Source organism: Aspergillus thermomutatus (assembly GCF_002237265.1).
Source record: "Aspergillus thermomutatus strain HMR AF 39 chromosome Unknown NODE_94, whole genome shotgun sequence".
Taxonomy (NCBI): domain Eukaryota; kingdom Fungi; phylum Ascomycota; class Eurotiomycetes; order Eurotiales; family Aspergillaceae; genus Aspergillus; species Aspergillus thermomutatus.
In genome coordinates, this window is record NW_020798143.1 from 1,010 (window position 1) to 25,518 (window position 24,509).

The following is a 24,509-nucleotide window of genomic DNA, read 5'->3' on the forward strand; positions in this document are numbered from 1 at the left end:
TACGTGCGAGGCGGAAGAATCTCCAATGAGGGACCCTGTCTGTATTCTGCACTCTACCTTGGACTCGTTAGTGCTTATAACAGATGCGTAATCTAATTTTATCACATGGGGACCCTTCATCGACAGAGGGAAGGACGAGAATGACGAGAATAATGACCAGATGACGACAACGACTTGATCCACCGTCAAACTCAAGTTCCCTAGGATTTAAACATGGCACTGCAACGGTTCGGTCCGTTTGAGGAACTTAACCTAGATCTTGCGCGCCGTAAGCCACCGGACTTTGGGCGTGTAGCCTATCTGTTTCATCTCCACAACCAGCTCGTCCAACCACGCGAGATACTCGTCGGGGGTGCGGGCCACGCCGGGAATGCCCTCGGCTGGAGTACGAGACGATCAGTCAGTGGGATGGGATGATTATTGGGGGAGCATACCAGGGATCTTCCGAGCCAGATGGCGGAAGGACTGGGGGAGGAGCTCGGCCGTCCAGATGCGGTCCTCGGGCCTCTTCGAGGTCGCTCCGTAGCCCAGATCGAACGTTTCCACCTTCATGTCCTCGAAGCCCAGGGGCAGCAGGAGGTCGGGGAACTTCTTCCAGATGTGGACGTCCATGCCGGACGAGCGGGTCGACCACTCCTGCACCTGGGCCAGCTTCTTCTGCTGCACCTGCTCGTCCGAATACGAGCTCAGGACCCATTCCGCCTCCACCAGCTGCAGCACCCCCCCGGGCTTCACCACGTCGGCCAGATTGGCGAGCACCCGCGGCCACTCGTCCGCTCCGATGCCCCAGACCAACAGCCGCTGGTGCACCAGGTCGAAACTGTTCTTCCAGCCCCACGAGTCGGGGAAGGGATGGCGCACGTCATGCTCGCGCAGGGTCAGTCGGGCGTCCGGCCGGAACAGCGCCTTGCCCAGGTCCACTCCGTAGAGCTGCAGATCGGGCCTGTCCGTGCCAGCCAGATCCGCTAGCCATGTCCCTGCCCGTCCGCTCGCGTTAGTAGGATTTTCTTCGCGGGCGTGCACCAATGATTCTTCAAGAACAGGCAGGGGTTGCGGGCGACACTTACCGTCTGCGCAGCCAGAGTCGAGCACTCTGGCCCCTGCGGGCAGCTCGATAGGGGTCAGCTTGTCGTCAGTGGCGGCCTTGATGAAGAAGTGTTGGCGTTGCAAGCGCTTGATCTCCTCGTGGTGATGGGGGAGAAGGTAGACTCCTTCAGTCCCACTGAACTCGTCTTGGACCTGGGTAGGAGCCGGGAGGTGCGCCGCGGTGGGTTTAATAGGAGCCTCCATGTCGTCGATTAGGCGATCTTATTCTGTCTGTCTGTCTGTCTGTCTGTCTGTCAGTGCTCGCCATGATGCCTGATCTGGTTATATACGTTGCTCTCTTTCTCTTTTTCGTGCCATCATACAGCCGGTCATCTTGCTCCGCAACGGATACGGACTTGTGAAGCATTCTGCGTTCCGAGGTCATTTCCGAATGTATCTTTTGGGATCCATGAGGGGACTAAGATAGAAAGCAACAGAATGGAGATCGGCACGCTCCACAAATGCCATGCATTTCCAGCATCAGCGAAGGATCGCAGTGACGATCTCGTTATCAGCACCAGCACCAGCACCAGCACCAGATCCAACACCAGCGTAGTCCGTAAAACTCCGGACGACGCCCTCGGAGAAAGAGGTCGTACGCACAGCCAACTCATGGTCGACGCAGGCGGAAATCCCCGATGTCAGCACTAGCGATTATCTCGTCCATTCTCCGTAGACCAAATGAGACGGCCTGCGATGGCGTCGCAGGGATCATCATGCATCGAGATCCTTCGTATGCAGCTAGTCGTTGGCGCGAGTCCGTGGTACCCAGGCGGGGTCCAGGACACTATGGCATTGGCGCGGTCCGGATCCTGAGGACTACAGCCTGAGAAAGAATCTTCACGTCGTTTCGATGGGTTCATTGCGTTGTCGAAGCTGCAGTTGATCCTGCAGTTGATCCCGGAGAAGCTTCAGTTGTAGATCATTAGCGAGAACCCTCACCCGGGCTATGATGGTGGACTACGTGAGGTACATGCCAGTATGTGATGTTTTTTAGGAAGGGACTTAGGATCCAAGTAATTTAGTTATGACACTCTCCGTGGTAAGATGCTACGAGAACTATGTACTTCAGACCAAGGCGATGGAGACATATGTGCTGTTCAGGCAGTTTCTGCTCTATCAGAGAGGCAATACGGATGAGATCTATAGAGAATGAAGTGATATTCCTATAATGTATACATTCATCTAGTCATGTTGCTGTCAACAAAGGAGTAAACAAAGCAAGTGCTGTTGAGAGTGTCAAACCGACTGCACATAAGGCACAGAAGGCAACAGGCCACTGGCCATCTGCTTGAGCTGCCGGCGATTGATCTTGAATCCCGTGGTGGGAAAGTGAGAGAGGCACCGGACCCCCCCCGTCAGCTTCCGCAGCCCGGTGAGTTTCTGGTTGGCAAAGTGTAGGATGTCCCGCTCCACCTGCTGGGCGAGCGCGGGATTCTGATGGTACTCGGGCTTGAGGATCACAAACGCGGTCGGCTCATCCAGCTGGGTGAAGTCGTTGCGGATGCCCACGACCACCGCGCTGGCCACGGCAGGATGCTCAAAGACCACGGCCTCCAGCTCCGCCGCGGAGATGTGCGTCCCGTACCCGCCCCCGACCTTCAGCAGCTCCTTGATGCGGTCCATGATGAAGACGTTGCAGTTCTCGTCGAGGTACCCGTAGTCGCCCGTGTGGAACCAGCCCTCGGCGTCGAAGTCGCGGTTGGCCACCTCGTTGTCCTGGTAGCCCTTGAAGCGACACAGCCGGTTGCGCACCAGGATCTCGCCCGCCTCGCCCGCCCCCAGTTCCTGCCCGGTGACCGTGCTGATGACCTTTGCCTGCATGCCGTTCACCAGCGTGCCGCTGTAGCCGCTGCGGCGGGAATCCGCGTCCCGCTGGATCGCGATGAGCATGGTCTCGGAGGTGCCCCATTCGAGGTCCAGGTGCACGCCCCCGAACTGGTGGGACACCGTCTGCCGCAGGTTCTCGTGCATGGGGGCGCCCGCCGTGAGAAGCCACTTGACGCTGCGGACGTCGACCCCGGACGCTGTCAGGTCCGCCCGCGCCAGGCGCGCCGCGATGGGGGGCGTGATGAAGAGGAAGCTGACCTTGTGCCGGCCGATCACGTCGACGGTCGTCTCGTCGAGGGGCCCGTTCATGAGCACCACGGGAATGCCCAGCAGGATGTTGAGACCCATGTGGAGCTTGGCGTTGATGAAGAACCCCAGCGACAGGGGGGAGAGCCACACGTCGTGCTCCGGGTCGGTGTTGTCCGGGATCGTGCCCACGGTGCCTTCCATGGTGGCGATGAAATGGGCGTGGCTGGTCAACACGGACTTGACGTTCCCCGTGGACCCGCTCGTGCGGTTCAGAAAGGCATCGTGATCCTCGGCGCTGGCCTCGGATTCCAGCCGGAAGAGGTCCGCGTCCGGGCGGCCGCGTGGAAGAAGACGCTCCAGGGAGGCCCACAGTTGGTTAGGGCTGTCGTCGAGCGTGATCAGGCGAACAGCTCCCGCCAGGTTCCCGGACACCTCGGCCAGGAGCAGCAGGTCGCTGTCGGTGATGAGCAGCTTCACCCGCGACTGGACGAGTCGAGTCGCAATGTCCGTTTCGGACATCTCTTGTTGCACGGGGATGAGCGCCACCGTCGCTCCGGCGGCCAAAGCGCCAAAATACGCGATTGGATATTGGATCTGAGGCAAGGTTTAGCCGCTATCTACACGCAGAAAGGAGCCAGACATACTTTGTCCTTGGCGAGAATACCGACGACATCCTTGGGCATAATATCGTACTCGGAGCGAAGAACATCGGCGAAGCGTCGGCTTTTCTCCTCGAGCTCGGCCAGCGTCAGGGTTTCACCCGTCTGATCGACGCGATAGAGCACTCGACTCCATGGATACGGTCGTCGGCCCTGGTGGAAGATGTAGTTGAATACATCGGTCTTGGGCACCGAGGGGAGAGGGTACTTGGATTCAAAGATCATGGTCAATGCCGAAGCGAGCAGATGAAACGCGTAGGTAGAGTACCTGAGCAATAGTAGATTCGTAACAGCCGTTGAAGTCTGTGGGTTCGTCGTTGTGACTCCTGTTCTTCCAGTGTTTACTCGGAGTACGAGGCGATGAACGGAAGCGTTTAAATACGGGTCTGTTTGACAACAACCGGACCATCTCCACTCTGGATATCCGCCATGGGATGGGAAAGAGACGGATGGGCCCGTCCACAGTGTTCACATTCCTATCGTCGCAACGGCCGCCAACTGAAGAGGCGGATGGAACCACAAACATCGGAGTTGGTGACGTCCTGATAGGCTTCTGTCCCCCTTCCATGCCATTCGACGCATGGCGATCATTATCTTGATAAGACTTGCAGTAGACTCAACTCCGGTACTTCTGCTCTTCTTTCTGGTGGCCACCATCTCCAACGTGCTGTCGTTTCGTTCGATAGCTGGCATCCAATGGCTCCGTTATCATGTTGAGCAAGCCAAGCTCCGGTGCAGAACTATCATGCAGACCTGTGAAGGGAGCCAGCGTCGGAGATGGCGCTGTGTCTGACCGTGTCTATCCGTCGGCCCAGCCGCTAAGTATTCTTCATCTCCCAAGGCCCCTTGAGTTGATAGGGCTAGTTGTGCCTGAAGGATTCGATTCCCAGCAAGGGAAACACGGATGAGGAAGGTGGAACGGTTGGCGACTGCACGTAAAACCGACGGGCGACTGCGAACTCCGTGAAGAAGAGGTTTGATCGGACGACGCCGCGTGAGTCGAGGGCTGTGATGGAGGGGAGCACCGGCAAAAAGAGGAATGGAGGGTAGGTGGCTATCGTTCAGTCCAAGCTGGATTGCCAGGAGATACGGAGACACATGCGAAGGCGCCGGGGACTGGACGTAGGATCGTAGAATTCCATGCCTCTTAATCCCACTGCGAGCTCTTGTTGTGAATCAGGATTGAACTGGAAAGCTGCATAGCCGTTCAATCCAACCAGCCCGTGATCAAGTCCTTGCTATCACATCATCAGCAGCCGAGTCAAGCACACATCGTCTGTCTTTCCGCTCCTTTGCAATTGATATTGAGGATGTTGAGCCTTGAACTCCCGCAGGGCAAAGTGCTCCCCCCTAGCCAAATCGACGTGGACTTGGGCCCGTCGGATACTTGGACGCCCCAGAGCTGGCGAAAGCGTCAGGCGATTGCGCAGGAGATTGAATACAAGGAACCCTGGGCCCTCGAGGAAGTCTTGAGCACCGTCGCCTCCTTACCGCCCCTGGTCAGCACGGTCAAGATTGAACTGGCCCGGCAACACTTTGCGGCCGCCGCTCGCGGAGAAGCCTTCATCCTCCAGGGCGGAGACTGCGCAGAGAGCTTCCAGGATGTCAGGCCCCTGATCGTGCAGCAGAAGGTGCAGCTGCTGCACGAACAGTCGCGGCTGATCAGCGACGCCCTGGGCCTGCCCGTGGTCACGGTGGGAAGAATCGCCGGCCAGTATGCCAAACCGCGATCCTGCCCCTTCGAAACCCTGGCCGATGGGTCCCAGGTCTACAGCTTCCGCGGCGAAAACGTCAACGGCTTCCATCCGGACGAGCGCACGCCCGACCCCAACCGATTGCTGCAGGCATATTTCCACTCCCGCGCGACGCTGGACCTGATGAAAGCCTGCCCGTCCCTGCCGACCCCCCCGTCGGGCGATCCCGTCGCTTCGCCCGGAAAGGACCTGTTCCGCACGAGTATCCTGGATGAGCTCGGACAGGGGGCCATCTTCACCTCGCACGAAGCCCTCCACCTGCCGTACGAAAGCGCCGTCACCCACGGCCGCTACAACACGTCCGCCACGTTCGTCTGGATCGGCGAGCGCACCCGCCAGCGCAACGGTCCGCACATGGAGTATATCCGGGGGATCCGCAACCCGATCGGGATCAAAGTGGGCCCGGCCATGCGCCCCCAGGAACTGGTGGACCTGCTGGATCTCATCCGCCGCTCGCAAGACGGCCAGGAGACCCAGGACGGTCGAGTGACCCTCATCACGAGGTTGGGCGCCGATCAGGTCGAGACGGTGCTGCCGCCGCTCATCCACGCCGTCCGGAAAGCTGGCCACACGCCTGTCTGGATGTGCGATCCCTGCCACGGCAATACCAAAGTCACGCCGTCGGGGATCAAGACACGCTCGGTCGAGACCATCGTCCGGGAGGTCGTCCGCACCTTCGAGGTCCATCGGGCCAATGGGTCGTTCATGGGCGGTCTCCATCTCGAACAGACGGGAGAATTCGTCACGGAATGTGTGGACGCCTGGGAGACTTACTGCGAGCGAGATCTGACGACCAACTACCGCAGTCTGTGTGATCCGCGATTGTCGTACATCCAAGCCTTGACGGTGGTTCGGTCTTTCCTGGATCATGTCCGCCGTTCTACAGCGAAGGCAATGTAGGTTCTACGATTTGGCAGTTGTTTTGGCATCGATTGCTTTGATTTGAAACAGTGCAGTAGAAAAAAATATACAGTGTTGTAGCAATCTATGATCCACAAAATGGAGTGATTTGATTACAAGCCGAGCTTCCATTATAACCGTTATGATACTCCTTGGCCTCAGCGAATGAATAGATCGTTCTGCACATGGAGAATCGGTTTATTCGTTCGACTGGCTGTGTTTTCGGACTTGTGTGTCGGATGCCTCGTCATTGCATGTCTTCTCTTCGATGTACACTGATGCTCAGGAGGACAATATGCCTAAAGATCAGTCACTGCTTGTCTTGATGTCCAGGGGTAGTAGTCTGTATACTGAATAGTACTGAACATCTCATAGCTACCAGGTCGGGCTACTACTGGGACTGTATACTCGACATATTGTTTGTCGACAATACGTCTATGAAGAGAGATGAAACGAACATCGAGAGAATTTGGATTGCTCTCTAGATTTAGGCGAGTTGGCTCAATGAGCAACGTGAAAGTTATCTACCTAGATGTCAGGCCATATGATCTAATGCTATGCCTAACTTGCTATATTCTCCCTCCTAGCATAGTCCTGAGTCGTAGATTATAGTAGCCGTAGACAGTGGCAACCCGAGGCCTGCAGAGGAACGCAGTATGCTGAGCAGCAGATATTCTATTCTAATCAGATGCTGGTGGCCTAGTCAGGTATTCCTGGTATAAATCTACATACATCACCCTGATGGGCACAAAACTATGGAAGAGGCTTACAGTTGACCTGTCACCTGTCTATCACAGGCGCACATAGCTATATCTAAGTTATCCACTCATCTTCCATAGCCGCTCAGTGATGGGACTTGAAGGGTCTAAATTTTAGATTCTAGAGCTATCCTAATTCCCAAGATAGAAGTCAGTTATCAGGAGTCCAGAACCCCAGACCCCAGCGGCCAGCTCATGAGGCTATATCCAGAGAGCACATACTACACTTGACCACAGTATTTGAGCCAATCAGAAAGTTGTAATTGAGTGAGTACAGACAGGAAGGTAAAGATTATAAGGTAGTAAACGGTAGAGAGAACCTCAAGGGCGGCCAGAATCTATTCAGTCTTAACCCCAGGCTACAAGATCCGGAGAGCATCTAGATGCGCAATTGAAGTAGATGGAATGTTGGAACCTATTTCAGCATTCTAGATAGTAGGAGGCAGGCAGGTAGGTAGTAAATCTCAACCCTACAAGCTCAGCAGATTAGTCAAGACAGAAGTTCGATATTGATTACTTCACGCGCTGCCATAATTCCTATGGCTGCGTCGTCAGGTAAACCCAAGCGAACTAGCATGGCGCAGAACCTTCTGGCACGACTCTGTACTCTCTCAGTCTCAGACCTCATTCTTCTTACTATGCATAGATCTGCAAGTTGCAACCCTTCTTGACCTCCGAGGGACGGATTCCTGCCCTAGCGCCGGAGAACAAGAACAACGACCACCCATCTCCGGCATCAAAGAATCAGTACATGAAGTTTACTTAAATACCCCCATCCTAAAGATGAGGCAGGGGCAGTCCATCGTCCAGCAATCCACACCTGTAAGATGAAGCACCTTGTTGCATTCACCCTCAATGCCGCTCTCGTGCTGGGCGTCGTTGTCCTGCAACGGCGTGAGGAGCCGGGCCAGCAGCATCCTCTGATCGACAGCTTTCGTCATTCCCCTGACACCGCACCGACAGACGGCCTCGTTCGCCAGTGCATCGCACCGGGCGTGGTCTGCGTCGACAGACACGGGGCCAACCTTCCCTATCCCTTCTGGCGGGATTCCCCGAACGGCACCTACGCCACGAACCTGGCGGACATCGAGTTCCACCGCGGCCGAGGCGGAAGCAAGGTGACCTCCTGGGAGCAGGTGGAACGCGCCGACTTTGTGGTCTTCGACGAGGAGCGAGGCCGCAAACTCCTCGGCGACAACCCCAGCGTGGACTTTGTCTTCTCCGTCAATCCGTGGGCGCTGCACGAGGCCCCCACGTTCGTGCCGGGCCTGCGCAAGATCTTCTTCTCGGAGCTGTCGCCCATGCTGGAGCAGTTCGTCATCGACCTGAACGTCGACCCGCCCACCCTGTCCGACGAATTCCGGGCCGATCCGCCCATCTACGTGCCCAACGGCGGCTTCTACCACGACGGCCTGATCTACTACTCCGTGGCCGGCAGCAGCGACAAACACCAGCAGCGGCCGGGCATCGTCACCCTCGACCCCTGGACGAACCGGTCCGCCACGCTGCTGAACAACTACTACGGCCTGACCTTCACCGACTGCGACGACGTCCTCGTCGACCCCGTCACCGGCTTCGTCTGGTTCACCGTCCCCTACTACTCCTGGTGGCTGGAGGTGGCCGACACCCCGCCGCAGCTCAAGTCGGCCACCTACCGCTTCGATCCCGCCACGGGGGCCACCGTCGTCGTGAATGACGAGATGCGCTCGCCCAACGGCATCGCCCTGAGTCCCGACCGGCGCCACGTCTACATCTCCGACACCGAGGCCGCGGGCCAGTCGGCGCCCATCTCGCTCGATCTGCCCAGCCCCGGCGTGGCCGGGCTGCTGTTCAACACCACCGGCAAGCGCACCATCTACAAGTTCGATCTCATCGACCACGGCCGCGCCATCGCCAACAAGCGGCCCATCCACTACGACGCCATCGGCACGGTGCCGGACGGCCTCAAGGTCGCCCGCAATGGATGGGTGGTGACGGCCAGCGGCAATGGGCTGAGCGTGATGGACGAGTATGGGGATATGATTGCGCGCGTGCAGATCAATTTCACGGTCAACAACTTTGTCTGGTCGGACGTGGACGACTACCGTGAGGTGTGGATGGTAGGCCAGGGAGGCGTAGGACGCGTGAGATGGAATCTGCAGGGTCAAAAGGCTGTTTGATAGTGTACTCTGCTGGTGTCGAAATATGAAGGGATGGTGGCTGTATAGGAAAGAAATTCATTTGATATCGTGACATGACCTGGATCTACAAAGTAATGGTACTATCTCAATTGAGGAATACAGACCACATATTGTATCATTGTATTACCTATCAGATGCCGCTTGCTCCATCTCCAGAGACGCCAGGACGAACGCACTCGTCCCAATCAAGCTGTTCGTCGTGACCGCTCGATGAGTATAATACTGCAGCGACAGCGTTAGCAAAGACATCAATCTCGAAAGACACAAACAAACCTCGTAATACGGCTTCTCCTCATGCAAGCTGGCAATGATGCTCGTCCCGAGGAAGTCCAGGCTGTCGTCCTCCTGCCGCCGCACGACAAAATACTCCAGCACATCCTGGTAGAGCGCGCGCGCCACAGCCACGACGTCCTGATATCGCGCCTCAGCCTGAGCCCGGGACCGCGCCTGGACCCGGAGATACGAGGATGCGACAGCCATCTCCGCGGATCGCGAGCCGGGCAGGTAACCCAGACGCGCCCCCTTGGCCAGCACATACGCAACCATGGCGCTGGCACTGGCTTCGACGAAGTTCCCCGGCTCGCCCGGCCGATCCATCACCTGCCAGACGGCATAGCGGCCGGTCCTCCGGGCGGAGTCCTGGACTGCATCGACCGTCGCCCGGGCGAGCCGCTGGAAGATGTCGAGGATGCGCTGGGCGGTCTCGTCCTGCTGCAGGGCGTCCGGGTGGTCCGCGATGATCTGCAGGGTGTCCACCGTGCCGATCAGATACCAGGCCAGACTGCGACCCCACACGATGGGACTGGCGCCGGTGATCGGGTGGGCCCAGGGCGCCTCCCGCGAGGCATCGTAGCCGTGCTTGATCAGGCCCGTGGATGGCTCGATGCTCTGGTTGTAGAGAAGCTCCAGCTGCAGCAGGGCGGCGTCGAGGTTCACGTGCGGGTCGCCGTAGGTCAGGCCGTAGAAGGTGGCGAAGGGCGCGAAGCCGTACATGCCGTCGCTGTACGAGAGATTGCCGTAGGGCGGGTAGGGGGGCGGGGGGTCGACGAAGTACCAGAAGCCGGAGTTGTCGTTTCGAAATTGCAGGTCAAGGGATTTGCGGAGGGCCTTGAGCACGCTGCGATGGAGGGGGCCATCGAGATTCATCTCCCTGGGGGAAGGGGTCTAACGTCAGTCGCGAGTTGTGTCAGGAGTAGAGAGAGCTGGCACGAACATGATCGAACGGCCGATGCACAATCGATCCAGGGACAGGTCGCGGGAGGACGCCGTCGCATTGAGCAGGTCCTCCATGTTGGCCTCCACGCTGCGACGGTGGTAATCCGTCCATTTGGCGATCTCTCCCGGGTCGCTGGACTGGGCGATGGCGGCTCTGAGCGCTTGTTGGAACAATCCCTGTGCATGATGTTAATGATCAGTAGTAAGTCATGCATGAGAAGGCGCTGACCTTTTGGATGACTCCCAATAGACCGTCGGCCGGATTGATTCCTTCGCCTCGCGCGATGACACTCTCCAGCATCCAGGTGGAGTGCTTCGGATGGCCAGGCCTGATGGCCACGACCAGCGACAGCGACAGCAAACAGGACAGTGGATGGAGAATCTTCATGGTGTCGCTGGAGTTGGAGTGGAGTGGAGGTGATATGAAAACCGAGAATCAGGGCGAGTGACGGATGGCCGTTGCTTTATGGTAGCCCAGTAGCCCAGTAGCCCGTAGCCCAGTACCCTAAGATCGCCAACTCCGGGCGGGCCTCCCCTAAAAGACACCCCGGAGTTGGAGGGTCGTGGCCCCCGGAGCTCGGTGGTCGATCCCGGCGGACGGACGCCGCGGGCTTCCAAGTCCGGTCTTGGACATGTCGGTGTACTATCAGTTCTCCTTTAAAAAGGAAATGAAATAGATTCATCCTTCTTCTGATCTTTCATTCTTGATCATCATTGCCAACGGACAAGCGTCATGGCTGCTGAGTCGAACCAGAGTTCCAGCGAGACCCAATCGGTCTCTTCTCAGGGAGGTGACAAAGGTCTCCCTCAAGGTGAGTCTCGAGTCTCGAGTCTTCGGCTGTATCGAAAGAGAATAACCGATCGACTGAACAGGCATCCCTCGTGATGACGAAAAGATTCCCACCCTTGACGAAAAAGGCACCAAGGACGAACATGTCTACATCGCGGATACCCTCCCTCTTCCTCGCCAGATTCCCTTCATCCTGACCATCTGCTCGGCCATGTACACGAACCAGCTCGGGCTGGGCCAAACCATGGACATCGTTCGGGTGATTGGCGACTGGTACGGCATCACCAACAGCAACGAACTGTCGTGGCTGGTGGCCGGCTACAGCTTGACGATCGGCACTTTCGTCCTGCTTGCCGGCCGGCTGGGCGACGACTTCGGACACAAGCGGATGTTCATTCTCGGCATGGGCTGGTACGCGCTGTGGACGCTCGTCTGCGGGCTGGCCGTCTACTCCACGCAGGTGCTCTTCATCTTCGCCCGGGTCTTCCAGGGCATGGGCCCGGCCGTGACGCTGCCCAACGCGATCGCCATCCTCGGCCAGTCGTACGCCCCCGGCCCGCGCAAGAACATGGCCTTTGCGTTCTTCGGCGGCAGCGCGCCCTTTGGCGCCATCTCCGGCTTCGCCACGGGCGGCCTCTTTGCGCTGGCCTGGTGGCCGTGGGCGTACTGGAGCGCCGCCATCGCCCTCGCCGGTCTGGCCGTGCTCGCCGTCTGGTCCATCCCCCCGCAGCCGCTGAGCGCGACGTCCCAGACCCTAACGTTCCGCCAGAAGATTGCCCACCTGGACCTTCCGGGCTGCTTTACCGGCGTGGCCGCGCTCGTCCTGATCAATTTCGCCTGGAACCAGGCCGCCGGCGTCGGATGGCAGGAACCGTACGTCTACGTGTGCCTCATCCTGGGGTTCCTGTTCGCGGCCGCCTTCTTCTGGGTCGAGCTGCACTGGTCTACGGATCCCATCCTGCCCCTGGCGGCCTTCAACTCGGACATTGCCTTCGTGCTGGGCTGCACCGCCTGCGGCTGGGCGACCTTTGGGATCTGGGTGTACTACGCCGCCGTCTTCGTCATGGAGCTGAACAAAGTCAGCCCGCTGCTGCTCGCCGCCTGGTACAGCCCCGTGATCCCCTCGGGGCTCGGCTCGGCGCTCGCGGTGGGCAAGCTGCTCGGCCGCGTCTCGGCCGCATGGGTCATGGTCATCGGCATGGTCGCGTACCTGATCGGGTCCATCCTCATCGCCACCATGCCGACGCACCAGATCTACTGGGGCAATTTCTTCTGGAGCGTGCTGATCATCTGCGTCGGCATGGACTCGTCCTTCCCCGCCGCGACCATCATCTTCTCCGACGCCGTGCCGCCCAAGTACCAGGGCATCGGCGCCAGTGTGGTCATGACCATCGTGAACTACAGTATCTCGCTGGGGCTGGGCTTTGCCGGGACGGTGGAGCGGGAGGTCAATAATGGGGGCCACACCTACGACGACAAGAAGAAGGGGTATCGGGGTGCGTTCTACTTCGAGCTGGGCTTGGCCGGGTTGGGCCTGGTGATGAGTCTGGCCTTTTTGGTCAAGGATCACTTCCGCAAGAAGGCCAAGAAGGCGGCTGCTGACCAGAGTGCTTAAGACTGCAGTATGGAGACAGATGTCCATGCATGTCGGATGGATTGGGAAGAGTCAGATGTCTATTCACAATCATATACTTTACTCTATTTCGGGTCTATGGAGAATAAATACTAAATGCATTCATTGTTCGCTCTACTCGTTTATCTTGTGGCTCGTAGCAGGACAGGTAGATGGATTGGCAGGGTTTCTCTCAGTAATGGACTAGGCCTTGACTTGTACTCGGTTATCATGATACTGTTGAAATGCCCAATACCAAATTCCAGACGTAGTGATGATATAGTTCTACCCTACTCTGGATGCGACGCGTACGAAGAAGCATAAACATGAAAGCGTTTATTCAACTACATAAGCTACATCACCTCATTCCATCGTCAGGGAAAGTTCGACCGCTTCCACTCCGGGTCGCTGTGGAGACAATTCTCGCGCACACTGTCAAAGAACGACGTAAAGTCCGGTCTGGAGTACCGCTTCAAGAGCTCCTTGGACCTCCGAGTATCCACCGTACTCCGATCATGGACCTGATTCGGATCATCCGCCGGCCACGGTTTCGCAGGATCGATCTTGCGGAACACGCTCAGCCAGCTGTTGAAGTTGAACGGGCCGGCAAAGGCCAGCAGCCGCTCATTCTGCACATCCTCCTGCGTCAGGCCCGCAATATGCAGCAGGGCCACGTCGGTGGCGTCGACAAAGTGCCGCGGGATGAAGGTCTGCAGGGGCTTGTAGTAGTTGACGGGGTCATCGAAGAACTCCTTCACCCAGCGGCCGGTGCTGCCATTCTGCTTGGCATGGACGATCGGGCCCACGATGAAGTCCGGGAGGACGGCGTTGGCGACGAAGGCGGGCTTGTGCTCCTGGGCGAACTGCCAGAACTCGCGCTCCGTGGAGGTCTTGAGGGCGGCGTAGACGTCCCAGCACCGCTCGGGCTCGTACGGCGCCGGCCGCCACGCCCGCTCGATGCTGCTGTCGTTCCAGGTGTTGGCGTCGACGTGGATCTCTTTCTCCGGCTGCGGGGTCAGCGCAGCAATGGCGCTGCTGGTCAACACGAAGCGCTTGACGCTCGGTTCCTGGGCGGCGCTGTGCAGGATGTTGCGGAGGGCCTCCAGCATCGGGGTGATGACCTGGTTGGGATCGCTGCCGAAGGACAGGTCGCTGGCCACATGGGCGATGCCATCGACGCCGCGGATCGCATCGTCAAAGGCCCCCGGGACGGAGATGTTGGGCACCACCACCGTCTCGAAGGAGGCGTCGGGGTAGCGTTTCGCGATGGCTTCGGTGATCCAATCCGCCTTCTCCTGGGATCGCACCGTGCCTCGAACCTTGTAGCCGCGCTCAAGGAGGTTGAGGGCGAGGTGAGAGGCCAGGAAGCCATTCACACCGGTGACCAAGACGAGGCCACCAGCCGGGACAGTGGTAGGCGCAACGGAACCCATGATTGATTGACTGTTTTGGATCAGATGAGAAAAGAAGCGACTCGATGGATTGTAGAGTGTTCAGAATTCCAATTGATCTGGTCTGCCAGTCGACGAGACATGGCTTGATATAAGTACGTGATCTCTGAGTAGCATTCTGGATGAAAGCCCATACGGCTGATTTACTCCAGGAATACGAAATTCCATGTCCAGCAAGGATACACTCCAGCAACAGTCCTAGTGGTGGTACTCCGGCGACGTCCAAATCCGATTGTTCGTTAGCCCCGGAGAAGGGCCACCTCTGGCAAATCCCCGGCGTGATTCGCAAGTCCCCGTCAGCTAACTCCGAACGCACTGGAGAGGTGCTTCTTTTTACTTCTACAGGGCACCATGCCGTCGGAGCTGGACTCGACACCAGGAGGTGGATGCCGTGGACACGCAGCTGATATCCAGAGGACCAGATCCATATGGTTGACACGCACTGAATCCGTCCATAAATTGATATCACGGCCATAAACTGACTGCATACGGACCATTCGATTTCAGTTCTTCGGTTGAGAAATGTTCTGGCCTCTTTCGGTTGCACTGCTGCCTGCCCTGGCGCGCGCCTTTCTTCACGGCCACGCACGAAACAACACCTTTGACTATGTGATCGTCGGGGGAGGCACTGCGGGGATTCCAGTAGGGACACGACTGGCCCAGGCGGGATACCAGGTGGCCATCGTCGAGGCTGGCGGCTGGTATGAGGACTCGGAACCCATCATCTCATCCACTCCAGCCTTTGGTTTCGCGAACAATGCTGCCAACGATTGGGGCTTCGTGGTCGAGCCCCAGCCCGGGATGGGAGGAAGAGTCTTTGGCTATCCTCGTGGGAAATGCATGGGAGGCTCCAGTGCACGCAAGTGAGACACTGCTACCATGAACCTTGTTGGAGCTTCCAGTGCTGACTGAGGATAGTGCGATGATCTACCAGAGGTACTGACCTTCCCATACGCTTTCAATCTGGTCAGTTGCTAAGGAATAACCAGAGCCCCTGTCGGCGCATTCCAGCGATGGGCCGACCAGGTCGGGGACCAAAGCTACGCATGGTCTGAATTCGAGCGGTATTTCAAAAAGGGCACGAACTTCACAGCCCCGGATCCAGATCACCGAGCCCCCAACGCGACCCCGGGATATCATCCAGGCGCGTTCTCGTCCGGCAGCGGTCCGCTGACGGTGACGTACGCCAACTGGGCGTCGCCGATCTCCAGGTGATACTCATCGCTCTCCTGATGTCGACTGGCAATGGAGAATCGCTGACGCCTTGCAGCTGGATCCAACGGGCCATGAGGGCCGTTGGGATTGACGACGCGGGCGACTTCAACAGCGGTCAAATCCTCGGTTCGCAGTATTTCGCGCTCACCACCATCCCGGAGACGCAGGAGCGCGCGTCCGCCGAAAACACATATCTGAGGGAGTTCCAGGATCTCCCCAACCTGACCGTCTATACAGAGACATTGGCGAAGCGAATCCTCTTCGACGACAGCAAGACCGCCACGGGGGTGGTGGTGGAGATGGCGGGCGTCGAGCACACGCTCGCCGTCGACAAGGAGGTTATCCTGTCGGCTGGGGCCTTCCAGTCCCCTCAACTGCTAATGGTCTCCGGTGTCGGCCCGGCGAGTACGCTGGAGTCCCTCGATATCCCGATCGTCCACGATAGTCCGTACGTGGGACAGAACCTGGTCGATCACGTCTGGTTTGGCGCGGCGTACCGCGTCGACGTCCCGACGTGGACCAAATGGGCCAACGATGCGTTCGACATGCTTCGGCTCTACGTCGAGGAGTACCGCCAGCATCGACAGGGCCCCTTGACTGCAAACGCGGGCGACTTTGGTGCTTTCGAAAAGGTCCCCGGTCATCTCCGTGTGGCATTTACTCCGGAAACCCTCCAGGACCTGGCAGAGTTCCCGGACGATTGGCCGGAAGTGGAGGTAAGCACCGCCGTCTTGTAGACCAGTCTCCATGGCTCACATCACCAATCCAGTACATCGTCTCGCCAATGTACCTGGGCAACTTCAACGACCCGATGGGCCGCCAGCCCAAAGACGGCTACCAGTACGCCTCCATCAACGCGGCCCTCGTCGCCCCTGTCTCGCTGGGCAACGTCACCATCCGGTCCGCCGACACCCACGATCCGCCGGTCATCCACACCAACACGCTGGGCTCTCGCACCGACCAGCAAGTCGCCATCGCGGCCTTCAAGCGTCTGCGCGAGATCTTCGAGGCGCCGGCGCTGGCGCCCGTCCGCGTCGGCGACGAGTATTACCCGGGCAAACATTCGGTTCGCACCGATGCGGAGATCTTGCGGTTCATCCAGCAAGACGGCCTGGCTTTCTACCACGCCGGGTCTTCGTGCGCCATGGGGGATCCTCATGCGGTGAACAGCACGGCGGTGGTGGACGGCAAGGCACGGGTGATTGGCGTCAATCGCGTGAGGGTTGTGGATGCTGCGTATGTATACTGTGATCTGGGCTTGCCTGTGATACTGATGTCGTGACAGGGCTTTGCCGTTCCTGCCTCCCAGTCATATCCAAAGTGCGATCTGTATGTCACCGATCTGTCCCTCGTGCTTCTTCAGCATATGCTGTGTCCACTAACGCTGTGTTAGATGCCCTGGCCGAAAAGATTGCCGAGGAGATCATCAACGAAGAATCGGATGAACCTACACGGGTGGAATTGTAACAGGTGGTTTTACATTTATCGTCCTTTCTTTTCATCTGTCTGTTTAGAATAAAGAAATCAATAAGATGAGTCCCTTCTAATCCTAGTGCTATTACTTTGTTCGCGTGCTACAACCAGAAATCGATCCAAGGCATCCTCCTTTCGACAGAGGACTCAAGGTTGATAGAGGTTTTATTAGTACTTTACTGCAAGAACAAGACGACGGATTACACAAGCTGTTGTATTACTACCGCAATCTAAGTAATCATACGCAAAAGCCAAATGCTAGTCTGAGCCAAGTCATAGTTGAATCCTCGCCTCAACAATGGGACTCACAATCGGCAACTTGTCCAGCCCATGCTTTCCACAGACGATAGCCCTCCGGGCTCTATCTATACCGGTGGTATCACCACCGTTCAACCCCCCCTTCTCATATCCGAAGACCTGCAAGAGTAGCCCGGAATCCGTCACAGCCGTCTCCTTGTCGACAAGAGTCTCCGCGCTCTGGAAACAGGTATATCCGTCAAACCCTGCCGCGACGAATGACGACATGACGACGGTGTACATCTGCGACGGGACGATCCGCTTCGCTGGCGCGGAGGGTGTTTGCGCGAGAGACAGGTGCAGGATCCGGTGGCCCTCTCGGTGCTGCCAGTCGGCGAGGATGCGTAGGCCGGAGCATTGCATGAATCGCCCGTCGACGTGGAGGTCCGAGATGGAGTTTTCGAGGGCCGCGTGGAGGGCGTGTCCGCTGACGCGTTTGACGACCAGGGGGTTCTCGAACGAGCAGATCTCTAGGCATCGATCATTTCATGAGGGAGGTACGCGGTGAGGACGAATGTCGGGACGAACCGATGATATCCTTGGCACGGAGCGGGGATGATGCTGGCTCGATGATCCGGTCACATCTGATTGAGCCGCTGTTGACGAGTGCAATGTCGGCGCCGTAGTAGGCGCGGTAGACGTCTGCGAGCATGTTGCCTAGGTTCGTCTCCGAGCTGCGAATCACACTGCAGCGGCCGTCGAGCGGGGTCGTCGTGTGCATGAGAGGCTTCTGGACTACGCTGCCGACACGCTGCTGGATCCCGGCCGCTACTTTGCGGATATGGGGGCAAAGGGGGAGTGAGATGAATTCTGAGCTCTGGGCGATGTCGACGTATTGCTTGACTGGAGCTTGTTAGACTGGCGGCGGTGCCGGCTGGAATACGTACGCTTGACGGTTGCTATTGTAGCTCTTCCGTCTGGAAGTCTCCTGGCTATCAAGCGGACAATGGATAAGCTTCGCCAGTTTGTCCCGCTTTTGACGATGCGAATGTCTCCGGCTACCTGGTCGATTACGCCATCGGACACAATGTCCTCGTTTCTCGTGCCCTGCTGGATGATTTCCGAGTCGTCCTCTGTGTCCCCATGGAAGCGATGGAGGACCTCGTGATCGTGACCCCCGAGTATCAGATCAACCTTGCCAGCCCCGTATGCTGCAGCATTTGCGGTTCTGATATCCTCGGCGAGTCGTGAGTGAGAGATGGCGATTACAAAGTCGCAACCCTCGTTGAGACGCAGGTATCTCGCGAGCTCTTGAGCGACCACGGCGGGATCCATTATGTACACCGGGGGTAAGTTCTGGCAGTTTGACGGCCAATCTCTGGACAGGTCGCTCAATCAGTGATCCAAGCAGAGAACTCTGTGCAGAACGCCTTGCTTACGTCCCAGCCAAGCCAATAAATCCGACTTTGTACCCCTGCACTGTCCGGATAATATACCGCTCACCACAGGCAAGGGGCTCTGTCGAGAAATCGCCGTCCTCAGTCATTCTACTTACGTTGGACAGGGCCCAGGGAAAGTGCACTTTGCGTGATAGTTCCATGAGTCTCGTTTCCCCGAAATCGAAGTCTGGACACGTCAGCCTCCTTGTACGTGCCCGTCATGGACACTGACCATGGTTCCCGTAACAGGCTACATCGACATTGAGGTGGTTCAGGAACGGAACCATGTGCTCTCCTTTCAGGAGGGAGGCCTCCAGGGAAGGCGAGAAGCCATCGCCGCTGAAGATCACCAGTGTCTTGGGGTCGAAAGACCTGATCAAGCCGGCGAAGCGAGATATGAGCTCGACGTCGTTGACGTGGTACTACTCTTTGAGCGAAATTCCTTGACAGAAAGACTGTATGGAGACGTACGACATCGTTGAAATGCAGGATGCATATCTCAGTAGCCATCCCGAATTCCAGTCTCTTGAGCCTACCGACAGACACGATGATCAGATCTGCGAGAGAGTACAAACCAACAAGACTATAAGAGTCAGTCTGATAAAATAGACTAGACTCATTTCGGACGCCGATGCTGAAAAGGACAGACGGCCAATCACCTTTGTGTTATGGTGAACACGATGCGCAAAGAGCTCAGAAAGAGCTGTCTTCATAATCGAGGAAAAGAGATCATCACTATATACCATATATACCACAGGCGTTTGTCATGATCATGGCAACCTGCAATTCTCCTGATACAAGATGATAGAATCCATCATGTCTTCGCAGGCCAAGAATGTCAACCACCGGCGGGGCCCCAGTGCACTTTCATCATAATAAGTCTTGAGCCTACAAGCTAAGCATTGCTCTTGTGTCTGTTGACGACAACTTGAAAGACTGTGTCAAGATGGACGACTGCCCTGTGCCGCCTTGACTAGGCTACCATCTTCGAGAACCGGTGGAAGCACACGGGAAAGCAAGAGAATAATGAATTCTGGGAATCTCAAGAGGAAGATCTTGACTGCCACCGGTTTGGTCTCGATGGTCCCAAATACTGGGACACATTCATAGCAGCCAATCAGCAAATGGCGGTGCCTGGCTTTCGTGTTCGTTCATCGTTGACAGATGCGAATACGATCTTGAAGACGATCTTTCGGCTTGATCGGAGTGTATTCCCCACAACCTGGATATCTTCTCAATCAAGCACCATAGCACTGTTTGTCTGACAGGGATATAAAGCGCTTGAGCGGCCGAACGCACACTTGTGAGATGTTCCACAGCACTTTTTCTCAAAGGATCTGAGCATACTTCAACATGTACAAGTCTTCTCCGGTCGTCTTCGGCATAGCTGGACTACTGTTTTCTGTGCCTTGCGCTGCCGTCGGCCCACAAGCGCAGTGGACTGTCGGACAATCAGTCCAGACCTCCAGCGGGCCGGTCCGAGGACATGCCGCTCCCCATGCCAGCAATGTGTCTGAGTATCTCGGCATTCCGTACGCCTTGCCGCCAGTAGGCAATCTGCGATTCCAGCCTCCTGTGAGATATCGGGGGAATTCCACGATCACTGGCGAGACATTTGTAGGGCACCCTTCGAAGGGCCAGAGACCACCGGAGCTGACTATATAGGGTCCCGCTTGCATGTCTTCGAATCTGACAGCGTACGATGACCGACTGCCAGACAAGCTCATCGAGCAATACGGAGTCACCGGGGTCGGCCAAAAGTACTTGGCGGACATAGGGCATCCCAACTTGACTTACAGCGAAGACTGTCTGACGCTGAATATCTGGACGAAGCCGCAGACCGGCGAGAAGAAGAAGGCGGTGCTGATCTGGATACATGGAGGGTCCTTCGTGTCCGGTATGGGTACCTTACCGTCCCGAGAAATCAAGCGTTGATGGCTCACCCAGGTTAGGAAGCTCGGCCACTCCGATGTACAATGGCCAGTTCTTCGCTGACCAAGAGGACATTGTCCTTGTCTCCATCAAGTCAACATCCGTCCCACGCAGCTTGGTTAGAAGCCATATGCTAATTCGTTCTAGCTATCGCCTCAGCATCTTCGGCTTCCCGGGAAATTCGCCAAGCAGCCTCAACCTAGGTCTTTTAGATCAGCGGCTAGCAGTCGAGTGGGTGCGAGACAATATCGCTGCCTTTGGCGGCGACCCGTCTCGAATCACTCTCTTTGGAGAGTCCGCCGGCGGTACCTCTGTTGACCATTATTCATACGCCTGGAAAGACGACCCTATCGTCCATGCCCTCATTGTGCAATCCGGCAACGTAGCACGCATCGGAGGCCGCACCGCTGAGCAAGCCCGTACGTTCTGGCTCAACGCTTCGCGGGCACTCGGATGCGGTAACCAGAGCACACATGATCAACAAATCTACGACTGCATGATGACCAAGTCTGCTGGCGACATAGCTCGTCACCTCGTCAACACCATGGCCACGCCCGTCAACCTGCCCTACAGCCCGGCTCCGGACGACGTCCTCGTCTTCAGCAACTACACGGACCGCCCAGCGGCTGCTGTTCCCATGCTCGTTGGGACCACCGACTTTGAAAACGGCCTGTTCCGCGTCTATGTGGACAAGCCGTTACCTGAAGACGCGTGGATCCAGCAGAATCGGGCTCTCTTCGACTGTCCGGCGGCGGCACGAGCCAATGTCTCCGTCCAGCAGGGCAATCCGACTTGGAGATACCGCTACTTCGGCGTATTCCCGAATATGATGCTCTCGACAAAGGCCCCTAGCGGAGCATACCACTCCTCCGAGGTGCCGGTTCTCTTCGACACGGTTGCACAAGACCTCATCGCCAATACGGCCGAGGAAGTCGCCATCGGACGGTACATGCGTGGTGCATGGGCTGCATTTGCGCGAGATCCGGTCTCGGGACTAGAGAGATACGATGGATGGCCACAATATGAGGCGAGTGAGAAGACACTCATCCGGCTGGGATTCAGTAATCAGACCGGGCCGAACCTGGTAATGGGCAGCCTCTATGATAAGGGGTGTTGAAATCCAGTTTCGACTATTCTTCGTCGTCAGAGCCTCCCAGCAATAGCTTTGGATAGTGTCGCACCAATACAGAGTAGTTCAGCTTAGTTAGTTAGTTAATGCTCAGATGCTTAGTCATGTCGCATCACAACTTGTTCCGGCCAACGCCGACCGAGTCGGATGGAAGACCAGTTAACTCCGAGCCGCAGACTCTAGGACAACCGCAAGATACAAACAAGTACTATGATCAGCATCTCCGAGATTCTATTGTTATGCGAATCGATAGCATATATAATTAATATGAGCTTCCACTCTAATCCACAATCAGCTGCTGACGTACAGTGTTGATCGGAATTGGCCAAGCGCAGTCATGAGTCAGCGGTCCATGGAAGCGTTCGTTGCCTTACAGTATTCTAGTGTAATCTACAAGGAAGACAAGGTCAAGATGATGAGCCAAGGCATTATGAAGAAATTTAAATTTAGAATCAAAGACACACCTTTATACAGAGTACACAGGTTCAATATCTCTGTGCCTCAATCTAAGTGCGGATGTAACTGCATACCTGTAGTTAGATGCATAACAGATTACTCATACAGCAGCACCGCTTAGTAATACCAGTCGCCATCCGCCGGAAGTGACAGCATCAGCAGTCACCGAATCCAAATCTGCCCAGCCACACAGCTACCTTAGTCCTTAGAGTAGCCCCTTCCCACGTCACTTTTGCTTTAAGTAATCCTCCCTTCCCTCCGTTCCTGCTTACGAGATCATCTTCCACCCATCTCCCAGTTGCAAGTCATCAAAACTCGCCAATCAGACTGTCTACCTGCTTGCTGACATAGCAAAGCCTTCTGCTTACCTCATCAGTTCATTCGCCCATTCTTCCTCATCATCCTACCCCCATCTTGCGCGACGAGGGACTGTGCCATATAGGCAGATCTGCTTCATTTGCTCTTCTCTTGAACTAGCTCGAATTGATTGCGTCCTGTGTGTTTTTGTTGGGCGCGTCTTTGTTGTCTCGTTCATTTCGATACTCTCAATGCAGCCTACACTAGCTCCAGCACCGCATCCAAGCATGCAAACTTCTGCTCAGGTAAGCAGCTTCTTGTCGCGGTTTGTCATCAGATCGTCTTCCCCAATTTCCCCAGATCCCAGATCCCAAATCCCAAATCCCCTCAGCTGCTGTGTCATCCGTGGGGCTGGATATCCTTCTTCGTCGTCGCCGTGATTTCCCCGGTCGCGGTCTCCAGGACGCGATGGCGATCCACCTCACTTGCTTCCGTCCTGGATTTTCGAGTCCTCTGCGGTTGACTCTGCTGTTCAGTCGCTGAAACCCCATGCTAATGCTGTTGACCTTGTAGGACCATGCGGATCAGGGTAAGTGACTACTTCATATTGTACCAGTTGGTGATCATCGTCCACGATCATGCCCGCGCATGCATCCCTTCCACCTGCGGGAACCTTACAACACTCGTCGCATTACGAAGCTAACATTATTTCCCTAGTGCTCCATGATCAGCTTCTAGCTGCTCATCAGCATCTGTCGCATCCTCAGCAAGCTCGACCCCAACCTCCTGCACCGCAACCTCCGCACATGCAACCCAACACACCGGCTCGCGATCAGAATAACATCGATCCTGCCATTTCCGGTGCTACCATGCTGACCGGCCCCCCGCAAACTCCCACCCAGCCTGATGTAACAGGCCAGGAGACCCCGAAAACCTACGGCAAACGGCCGTTATCCACCTCGAAACGCGCCGCACAGAACCGTGCCGCGCAGGTACGTACAGCGCCCTTCAAATTCCCACAAGAGCTCGACTAACTGGTGAGTAGCGGGCGTTCCGTCAGCGGAAGGAAGCTCATATCCGAGAACTGGAGGGGAAGGTGAAGGCATACGAGAATCTCGGGGAAGCCATCAAAGCTTTGCAGGCGGAAAACTACCAACTTCGGGAGTACATCATTAACCTGCAGTCTCGCTTATTGGATTCGCAAGGCGAGGTTCCGGAGCTGCCTGGCAATATTGACCTGAGCCAACCGCGGAGTGAAATCCCTGTGCCTTCTATTCCAAGCTCGGGGACGACCACCTCCACTGCTCCCCCTCCTCCGACTGCACCCCAGCAACCCCAGGCTCCACACGCTCAAGCCCCCACATCAAATGATGATCTCAACTCCTTGAACCGCATAGCTGTTGCCGGGCTTGGAATGCGCAAACCTCCTACCGAAGAGGTCAATTATCTCGGCAACAACTTTCAGGCTCAGGCAAGGCGCGTCCGCCCCGATGAAGGACAACCCGAAGCTTCCGAACTGCCCAAGCAGGAACCAACACACGGACTCCCTCTCATATCATAGGTCGTCTCAATCTCCTCTAAATCTATCATTATTCTTTTCTACCTCAACAGTTCTCCGATGTTTTGCCTTGGTCGTCTCCGGCGTATGGCGTGGTGCTGGTGGATCTATAGTATTTCTGGCCCTGTTTGAGGCGGAGTTCTGCGTTCTTGTTTTTAGACGGGAACCGGAGGGGTGAATCGTTGATCTTGTCAGTATGATTTTGCGTGTTTCCAGCTGGTTTTATAATGCATGTATCTCAGTGCTTTTCTATGCCCTTTCCTATCTCTGGACATCACCTCTTCTTTGC

The 24,509-nt window shown here is 56.6% G+C and overlaps 10 protein-coding genes across 10 annotated transcripts; 5 read left to right on the forward strand and 5 right to left on the reverse strand.

Moving 5' to 3' along the window:
• Positions 1 to 252: 252 nt before the first annotated feature.
• On the reverse strand, positions 253 to 1,290 carry CDV56_100380 (class I SAM-dependent methyltransferase; the record flags this gene model as incomplete). The annotated part of the gene is made up of 2 exons (XM_026753999.1): positions 253 to 380; positions 435 to 1,290. 2 exons carry the CDS (start codon positions 1,288 to 1,290, stop codon positions 253 to 255), a joined length of 984 nt encoding a protein of 327 aa, XP_026614432.1.
• Positions 1,291 to 2,325: 1,035 nt separating this feature from the next.
• CDV56_100699 (AMP-binding enzyme domain protein) lies at positions 2,326 to 4,049 on the reverse strand (the record flags this gene model as incomplete). Its single annotated transcript, XM_026754318.1, has 2 exons — positions 2,326 to 3,759; positions 3,810 to 4,049. 2 exons carry the CDS (start codon positions 4,047 to 4,049, stop codon positions 2,326 to 2,328), a joined length of 1,674 nt encoding a protein of 557 aa, XP_026614433.1.
• Positions 4,050 to 5,134: 1,085 nt separating this feature from the next.
• CDV56_101134 (class II DAHP synthetase family protein) lies at positions 5,135 to 6,478 on the forward strand (the record flags this gene model as incomplete). Its single annotated transcript, XM_026754753.1, has 1 exon — positions 5,135 to 6,478. One exon carries the CDS (start codon positions 5,135 to 5,137, stop codon positions 6,476 to 6,478), a length of 1,344 nt encoding a protein of 447 aa, XP_026614434.1.
• A 1,585-nt stretch (positions 6,479 to 8,063) lies between these two features.
• On the forward strand, positions 8,064 to 9,395 carry CDV56_101575 (SMP-30/gluconolactonase/LRE family protein; the record flags this gene model as incomplete). Its single annotated transcript, XM_026755194.1, has 1 exon — positions 8,064 to 9,395. The coding sequence occupies one exon, from the start codon at positions 8,064 to 8,066 to the stop codon at positions 9,393 to 9,395; it is 1,332 nt and encodes a 443-aa protein (XP_026614435.1).
• Positions 9,396 to 9,539: 144 nt separating this feature from the next.
• Positions 9,540 to 11,019, reverse strand: CDV56_101776 (putative glycosyl hydrolase family 88; the record flags this gene model as incomplete). The annotated part of the gene is made up of 4 exons (XM_026755395.1): positions 9,540 to 9,638; positions 9,690 to 10,566; positions 10,630 to 10,808; positions 10,861 to 11,019. 4 exons carry the CDS (start codon positions 11,017 to 11,019, stop codon positions 9,540 to 9,542), a joined length of 1,314 nt encoding a protein of 437 aa, XP_026614436.1.
• Positions 11,020 to 11,364: 345 nt separating this feature from the next.
• CDV56_102025 (MFS transporter) lies at positions 11,365 to 13,036 on the forward strand (the record flags this gene model as incomplete). The annotated part of the gene is made up of 2 exons (XM_026755644.1): positions 11,365 to 11,443; positions 11,505 to 13,036. 2 exons carry the CDS (start codon positions 11,365 to 11,367, stop codon positions 13,034 to 13,036), a joined length of 1,611 nt encoding a protein of 536 aa, XP_026614437.1.
• A 371-nt stretch (positions 13,037 to 13,407) lies between these two features.
• Positions 13,408 to 14,466, reverse strand: CDV56_102308 (aldehyde reductase II; the record flags this gene model as incomplete). Its single annotated transcript, XM_026755927.1, has 1 exon — positions 13,408 to 14,466. One exon carries the CDS (start codon positions 14,464 to 14,466, stop codon positions 13,408 to 13,410), a length of 1,059 nt encoding a protein of 352 aa, XP_026614438.1.
• Positions 14,467 to 15,006: 540 nt separating this feature from the next.
• CDV56_102520 (GMC family oxidoreductase) lies at positions 15,007 to 17,166 on the forward strand (the record flags this gene model as incomplete). The annotated part of the gene is made up of 7 exons (XM_026756139.1): positions 15,007 to 15,347; positions 15,403 to 15,420; positions 15,474 to 15,695; positions 15,755 to 16,415; positions 16,469 to 16,935; positions 16,985 to 17,028; positions 17,093 to 17,166. The coding sequence occupies 7 exons, from the start codon at positions 15,007 to 15,009 to the stop codon at positions 17,164 to 17,166; spliced, it is 1,827 nt and encodes a 608-aa protein (XP_026614439.1).
• A 279-nt stretch (positions 17,167 to 17,445) lies between these two features.
• Positions 17,446 to 19,358, reverse strand: CDV56_102831 (bifunctional metallophosphatase/5'-nucleotidase; the record flags this gene model as incomplete). Its single annotated transcript, XM_026756450.1, has 6 exons — positions 17,446 to 17,939; positions 17,998 to 18,312; positions 18,357 to 18,787; positions 18,849 to 19,035; positions 19,081 to 19,270; positions 19,320 to 19,358. 6 exons carry the CDS (start codon positions 19,356 to 19,358, stop codon positions 17,446 to 17,448), a joined length of 1,656 nt encoding a protein of 551 aa, XP_026614440.1.
• An 843-nt stretch (positions 19,359 to 20,201) lies between these two features.
• On the forward strand, positions 20,202 to 24,223 carry CDV56_103156 (uncharacterized protein; the record flags this gene model as incomplete). The annotated part of the gene is made up of 6 exons (XM_026756775.1): positions 20,202 to 20,465; positions 20,514 to 20,745; positions 20,801 to 21,864; positions 23,236 to 23,251; positions 23,380 to 23,654; positions 23,708 to 24,223. The coding sequence occupies 6 exons, from the start codon at positions 20,202 to 20,204 to the stop codon at positions 24,221 to 24,223; spliced, it is 2,367 nt and encodes a 788-aa protein (XP_026614441.1).
• Positions 24,224 to 24,509: the final 286 nt, after the last annotated feature.